At 46.8% G+C, this 7,381-nt stretch overlaps 1 protein-coding gene across 1 annotated transcript in view; it reads left to right on the top strand.

Moving 5' to 3' along the window:
* The window catches only part of cdhr5a (cadherin-related family member 5a), an 8,173-nt gene extending 976 nt beyond the window's left edge, over positions 1-7,197 (top strand). The window contains exons 2-14 of the mRNA XM_035155844.2: positions 1,022-1,194; positions 1,268-1,327; positions 1,431-1,520; positions 2,289-2,375; positions 2,549-2,653; positions 2,729-2,914; positions 3,656-3,746; positions 4,047-4,144; positions 4,238-4,444; positions 4,833-4,946; positions 5,050-5,116; positions 5,202-5,362; positions 5,683-7,197. Coding sequence (XP_035011735.2) covers positions 1,022-1,194; positions 1,268-1,327; positions 1,431-1,520; positions 2,289-2,375; positions 2,549-2,653; positions 2,729-2,914; positions 3,656-3,746; positions 4,047-4,144; positions 4,238-4,444; positions 4,833-4,946; positions 5,050-5,116; positions 5,202-5,362; positions 5,683-6,255 — 2,012 coding nt within the window. The 3' untranslated portion in view covers positions 6,256-7,197. The remainder of the gene's footprint in view (positions 1-1,021; positions 1,195-1,267; positions 1,328-1,430; positions 1,521-2,288; positions 2,376-2,548; positions 2,654-2,728; positions 2,915-3,655; positions 3,747-4,046; positions 4,145-4,237; positions 4,445-4,832; positions 4,947-5,049; positions 5,117-5,201; positions 5,363-5,682) is intronic.
* The last annotated feature ends 184 nt before the right edge of the window (positions 7,198-7,381 follow it).

Here is a 7,381-nt window from a genome sequence, read left to right as displayed (position 1 = left end):
TGGCGTCGTGATCGTAGAGTTAAATATCGAGGTCTCGACCAATCGTGAGTCAGTCTCAGCTGTCAATCATGACGTTTCCCTCCCCTCCTGTGAGTTCGTTCAGAATGTGAAGTTTAGAATCTGAAGTTCGGAATGTGAAGTTTAGAATGTGAAGTTTAGAATGCGAAGTTGAGTTCGAATCTAAGTTTAGAATCTGAAGTCGGAATGTGAAGTTTAGAATCTGAAGTTTAGAATGTGAAGTTTAGAATCTGAAGTTCAGGGAATGTGAAGTTTAGAATCTGAAGTTTAGAATCTGAAGTTTAGAATGTGAAGTTTAGAATCTGAAGTTTAGAATGTGAAGTTTAGAATGTGAAGTTTAGAATCTGAAGTTTAGAATCTAAACGAACTAACATACATGAGTAACTTGATCCAAACTTTCGATCATTTGATTAATTAGCTAACCCTAACCCTTTGTTTAGAAACTATGATGAATTTGAGTCTGATTATAGTGGAAGTTACAGATAATGAGACGAGATCTTGTCTGAAATACTTTCACACCTACTTCGATGATTCAATGATTCTTTTGTCTGGTTGAATTGTGTCACGTTGTGTTTCTGTGGGTCTTGTTTATTTAAGTGTTGAGTTGATTTGCTTCATTTTGTCATTTCATTGATTTTCTGATGTCCAGTTGTCGTGATGACGTGCGACTGTTAGACCGAGCCGTGCTAGCAGCTTCCCCCTGTTTCTAGTATTTGTGCTAAGCTAAGCTAACAGGCTGTACTTAATAGTCTTTACGTCCACGCCTTGCTGGTTCTAACTGAAGAGCTCGTTTTAACCTTCATTACTTTAGTTTATATTGTTCTGCCATGGAAGGGGATTCAATCAAATACTGTAAATCTCTTTATTTCATGGACACAAACCTTTTGTCTTTGTGTCGTTGCATCATATTATCAGCAGTTTTGATCAAATTAAATAGAAACGTTTTAATCAAACCAACATTATGAGACACTTCAGATGAAACCGGTGTTGATGTGTGTGTCAGTGTGCACGGTTCCTCCCGGTCCTGTGACCGTGTCAGAGAACCTCACGGCTGACGTCCAGGTGGTCCAGATCCTCTCTGGTGCTGACGTGACCCTGACGCTCACAGTGAACCCTGAAGATCTGTTCTACCTGAAGGGAAACGTCCTGATGGTGAAGAAAGGACTTGACTACGAGGTGATTGAATCCACTGGTCATTTATTACAAATCATGAAACTGATCATGAAGCTTATTCACATTTTCATTTCAGTCATTGTCCAGTACAACTCTGGTGGTGTGGGTTCAGTGCAGCGGAGCTGGATCCACGTCTGTGAGTAACCGTGAAACACGTGAAACACGTGAAACACAGAATCATGTGAATTTCTCTAAATTCATGATACAGATGATTTCATCCATGTCTCCCCCCCCCTCAGGTGAATGAGTCTGTTGACGTTCTGGTAGAAAATGTGAACGACAATCCTCCGAACTTTGCACAAAACCACTTCGTAATAGAAGTGAATGAGGTGAGAAGTGTGTGTGTCTCTGTGTGTCTCTGTGTGTGTCTCTGTCTCTGTGTGTCTCTCTGTGTGTGTGTCTCTGTGTGTCTCTGTGTGTCTCTGTGTCTCTGTGTGTGTCTCTGTGTGCGGTGTGTGTGTCTGTGTGTCTGTGTGTCTCTGTGTGTGTCTCTGTCTCTGTCTCTGTGTGCGGTGTGTGTGTGTGTGTGTCTGTGTGTGGGTGTGTCTCTGTGTGCGGTGTGTGTGTGTGTGTGTGTGTCTCTGTGTCTCTGTGTGCGGTGTGTGTGTCTCTCTGTGTCTGTGTGCGGTGTGTGTGGGTGTGTCTCTGTGTCTCTGTGTGCGGTGTGTGTGTGTGTGTGTGTCTGTGTGAGGGTGGGTGTGTGTCTGTGTCTGGTGTGTGTGTGTGTGTGTGTCTGTGTGTGGGTGTGTGTGTGTGTGTCTCTGTGTCTCTGTGTGCGGTGTGTGTGTGTGTGTCTCTGTGTCTCGTGTGTGTGTGTGTGGGTGTGTCTCTGTGTCTCTGTGTGTGGTGTGTGTGTGTGTGTGTCTCTGTGTCTCTGTGTGTGTGTGTGTTGTGGTGTGTCTGTGTGTGGGTGTGTCTCTGTGTCTCTGTGTGCGGTGTGTGTGTGTTGTGTCTGTGTGTGGGTGTGTCTCTGTGTCTCTGTGTGCGGTGTGTGTGTGTGTGTGTCTCTGTGTCTCTGTGTGCGGTGTGTGTGTGTGTGTGTGTGTCTCTCTGTGTCTGTGTGTTCTTCACAGCTGTCACATGTTCGATTCCCTCAGCTCACAGCCATTAACTCCAGCGTGGCTGTGATCGAAGCTTCGGACGTGGACTCGGAGCCGTTGTTCTATCGTTTAGAATCTGCAACAGTAAGATCACATCCAATCCACTGAGCCGAACACGACTCGTCCTGAATTATTACAGTGAAATGTTATAATACATCAGAACAAACGTTCACTGTGTAACTTTAGTCCTTTATGTTGTATTGTTATAAATATGATGATGATATAAACTACAATCTTTTCTCTCCGTCCTCCACCAGGACAAATATTTCCGTCTGGAAAACATCAACTCTCCAAAGATCCTTGTGAAAAGTCTCCTGGACCACGATGTCGTACAAAAGATCTCTCTGGTTTTACACGTCCAGGTACGACCGAGACAACAACAACATGCATGTGGCGTCTGCTTCTCTTTGACCTTTGACCTGTCACATATGTTCCAGGACACGTTCAACGGCTCGGCCTCCAACAAACCCTTCTTCACGTCCGTGGCCACCGTCACGGTTCACGTGAAGGACGTTGACAACCGGCCTCCGTGGTTTCAGCCGTGTCTCAGGACAAACTTAGGAATCGCCAAACTGTGCGTGAGCAGCGGCTACAGAGGAAAAGTCAACCTGACGGAGAAAGAGGTGAGACTCACCTGAAGGAGCTGATCCCCCTGAGGCGGTTCCTCTGGAGGAAGGGACTCCACCTGAGGAACCTTTATCTGGACAAACTGGGTTGTTTGGTCCTTCTGCAGATTGTCCTCGGAGACGTTTCAGCTCCGAGGACTCGTCTAACGTCCAGTTCCCCACGAAGGATTCAAACCTTTAAACCTTCTTCATGGAGATCGTGTTTTCACCCTGTCCACTCGTTAGTGAGTCAGTGGGTGGGTTAGGTAATTAGTTAGCTAGTGAGTTAGTTAGTTCATATGTTAGTTAGTGGGTGGGTTACTTAGTTAATTGGTTAGCTGGTGGATGCATGATTGAGTGAGTTAGTGAGTGAGTTAGTTCATTAGTTGGTTGGTTACCTAGTGAGTTAGTGAGTGTAGAAAGCCTTGGCTTTATACTGAGTGATGTTCTAGTTGCATCTTTAATTATTATTCTCCACTAATATTTTCCTCCCTTTAGTTTTCAGCTGTGTGTTTATCGCTGGTTTTTCAATCAGAGGTTTTCACGTCACTCTTCGTCATTAGTTGAGTTTTTGGATTCAAACTTTTCTTTCCTCCACAGTTCAAGTCCAAACACTTGACGTGACAGAGGGACTGGAAAGTGTGAATGTGGTCTTGTGGTCTCGGGGGTTAATGTTTTGGTTAATCCCGACACGTTTAGTAGGTCATGAAATAAGATGTCTCAGTCTGTGAATTCACACGTGATGCTTCTGATCCTCAGGAGGGGCCGTTGGTGCTGGAGCCGGGGCCGGTGTTCGCCAGGGACGGAGACAAGAACCGGAGCGAGCAGATCAGCTACAGGATCCTGAGAGGTTCAAGTTCTTCTGTCACTTGTTCAGTCACAGCTCATTCATCAGTGCATCAGGTGTCATGGACCAGAATCCAGAGGTTTCATGTATCATCATTAGTCGTATGAGAAGAAGGAATCATGTTCAACTTCTTCACTTGGGAAAACGTAATAAAAGATTGTTACGGGTTTTCTTCCTTCAAACTTTCACACATGAAGGTTAAAGTTTGAAAAAACAGTTCCTCAGTCGGATCCAACATGAACATGAAATATTCAGTGTTTTATTTGTTATGATTGAAAAGTTTCTTCTTTCTTTAATCTTCAGGAAACGAAGGAAACATTTTCCAGATCGATGAAGACACAGGAAACATCACCATGACCAAAGCTGCTGATATCGTCGGACCAATAACTCTCACAGTTCTGGTGAAAGACACCATTGTGTACTTGTGTGTTGTTGGAGTTTTATCATCGTACAAACATCTGGTAAACCTGAACATGTGTCCATGTCTCCTTCAGGCGTCTCAGGTGACCAACAGGGACCAGTTTGCTGTGACTCAGGTGACCATGGAGGTGATGAAGAGGAGCAGGAACCCTCCTCGCTTTGAGAGGGAGCGATACGAAGGATTCATCTACAGTAACTCCGTCCCTGAGAGCATGATCCTCCGGGACCGGAGCACCAACCGGCCCTTCAGGGTCCGAGCCCGGGACGAGGACTTCGCCGCCGTGAGCACTGCGCGTTTTTAAAACTGACACTTCAACTTCATTAAAGAGTGTGTGTGTTTCTGTCCTGAATCACTGTGTGTGTGTGTTGTGTGTGGTGTGTGTGTGTGTGTTTCTGTCCTGAATCACTGTGTGTGTGTGTGTGTGTGTGTGTGTGTGTGTGTTTCTGTCCTGAATCACTGTGTGTGTGTGTTTCTGTCCTGAATCACTGTGTGTGTGTGTGTGTGTGTGTGTGTGTGTGTTTCTGTCCTGAATCACTGTGTGTGTGTGTGTGTGTGTGTGTGTGTGTTTCTGTCCTGAATCACTGTGTGTGTGTGTGTGTGTGTGTGTGTTTCTGTCTGAATCACTGTGTGTGTGTGTGTGTGTGTGTGTGTGTGTGTGTGTGTGTCAGGGTTTGAATCCAGATGTGAAATACGAGGTTCAGTACAGCAGCTACGTCAACGTGACGTCAGACGGCTTCATGATCCTGAAGAGAGTCGTGAAGACAGAATCTTTCGCACTTCAGGTGACTGACTCACAAAAATGTCAGTTTGTAGAAAACAGAACGATCCGTGTTCATTCGTCACAGAAACGTGTTGAAGTTCAATCAGTTGTTAAACTTCCTGCAGCTCCGAGCAGTGGATTCGACGACAGGAGAGTTTGGCACCGCAGCCGTTTCCGTTCAGGTGATTCCAGGTCAGAAGTTCACACTCGTCTGGTTTTCTGAATATTCGGAACATGTATTAGTTTCATTTGGACTCACTGACCCTCTCCTCCGTAGCCGTGGCGATCCCGTCTCCCTCCAACATCGGCTACCGGCCGGGGGACATGGCGCTGCTGGGTCTGGTGATGGCGGCTCTGCTGGTCCTCTGCCTCATCGTGATTGGCTTCTTGATCTCCCGCTTGTGGAAGGGAAACGGCAGCGTGGACAAGTTGTGTGAGGTCAGTGTCTCTGCTCGCTTCCTGTTTGAAATGTTTCAGTCAGACTCTTCTACGTGTTTTCACACTTTGCTGCTGATCAGATGAAAACAGAGAAACAGTCACAGCTCAGACTGAGTTTCATGAAGCTGCTGCTGCAACTTGACTGATTATTAAACCAAACGAACCGAGCTCAGTCTCCGCAGCAGCAGAGCTTCATTAGCTGCTGTGTTAACTCTGAGGGGCCTCTCTCTGCTGTGTTAACTCTGAGGGCCTCTCTCTGCTGTGTTAACTCTGTGGGGCCTCTCTCTGCTGTGTTAACTCTGTGGGGCCTCTCTCTGCAGTGCCTTGGCCCCTGTCTGAAGTCGGACCAGCCTCGGGCCGGACACCGGGACTCCCTGCAGTACACCAACGACGGCTTCCAGAACGAGGCCGACCAGAGCCGTGGGGGCGCCAGGCGCTGGAACAACATCCTCCCCAGACGGAGCACCTTCCCCCAGGCGCAGGGGAGACGGAGCCACCACTGCTCCTCCTGCGGCGTCTACACCAACCACGTCCCCAAGGGGAGCCCCTCGGTGAGACCGGGACGGAGGGGCCGAGGAGACGGGGACGAGTACGGCAAGAGGTCGCTCCTGAACAAGCAGAGGAGGAAGGAGGGCCAGAAGACGGTGTGGTTCAAAGAGATCGAGGACTCGTCGGACATCGAGGTGGAGATCATCCCGGACACCGTGGGCCGGGTGGAGGAGGAGACCGAGGAGGAGCTGGAGGGGGAGGTGGAGATGGAGGGGGTGGTCAGAGACCCGGCCGCCCCACTGAGAGGCTCTGATGACGGGCAGGAGAACCAGAACACACGACCCAGTGAGGAGCAGGACTGTGGAGTTACCAACTCAGAGAAAGAGAAGGAGCAGGAGGGCTGACGGCAGAGGTCAGAGGTCAGAGGTCGAACTGGAGTCAGAGAAAACTCAGCTGTTGGTTTTCTTCTCACTTTCTGGAGACAACAGGCCACAGCAGAGGTCTGAGTCCAGGAAGAAGCTTCACATCTCTGGGAACTGAGCGTGAAGAACAAGGATCCTGAAGTGTTTTCTACTGTGAGAATCGGAGCTTTTACTCTTTAAATATATGGTGTTGGTCAAATGTATCGTGTGAAATTATATGTTTGAGATTCAGATCCTGACCTTTAAAGCAACATTACACAACTTGAAACCTTAAAGCAGCAGCTTCTTTAAAAGACTTTGAATGTTTCTCATCTCATTCTCCAGAAAACAGCGTCCTGACATGTTGTGTAGTTAGTGTGTGAAGCAGCAGCAGCAGGTTGTCGGTCCGACTCCTTCACAGCAACATGTGGGGAGGGGCGGAGCCTGTAGAGCAGCAGGAGGTGGAGAGATCAGTGTTGTTTACAGCTCATCCACACCAAGAGGACGTTTCAGGAGAACATCTGGAGCATCAGGTCTGACAGCAGCTGTAATGTTGCTCTAAAGGAAAACTTGGGTCTTCATTGATTGTGTTGGTCGTTGTTTCTGTTTCAGGACAACTTTAATAATCAGACGGATTCTAAACAACCTGTTAACTTGGGGACGATGAAGTGATTCTTCGTCGGTTTAGCTGTTAGATAGTTTCCAACATTTCAGGGGAGCTCGGTTTCAGTGAAGCTGAAGTGATCGGGACTTTGTGGTGAAACATGTGAAACTTTAATACTAAACAGCTGAAGTGACTCTTGTATGTTGACTGTATTTTATTGAGCACATTTGGTTAAATAACTTCTCTGGTTAATAAATAAATCTGTGGTTGACTTTTTGTACATTAAAGTGACTGATGTCGGGGGTGTGAGGGAATAATAAAAGTTTGAAGCGTTTGTTTCATCTGTAGTTCGGATCCGACTGTTTCAACCAAATCATCGAAACACAACTCTCAGTATTTCTCTGTGAGGTTCGGAATAAATAAACCAATGAATGAATATTTTTCCAAAATGGTCAAACCACTTTTTTTAAGAGCATCTACAAACCAGTGAATCTCTGCTGCTTCAGGATCTGCTCTTTTCAAAGC

The sequence above is a fragment of the Hippoglossus stenolepis genome, chromosome 1 (genome assembly GCF_022539355.2).
Source record: "Hippoglossus stenolepis isolate QCI-W04-F060 chromosome 1, HSTE1.2, whole genome shotgun sequence".
Lineage (NCBI taxonomy): Eukaryota > Metazoa > Chordata > Actinopteri > Pleuronectiformes > Pleuronectidae > Hippoglossus > Hippoglossus stenolepis.
The sequence above is the reverse complement of the archived record's forward strand: the minus strand, read 5'-3'. Positions and strand labels throughout refer to the sequence as shown.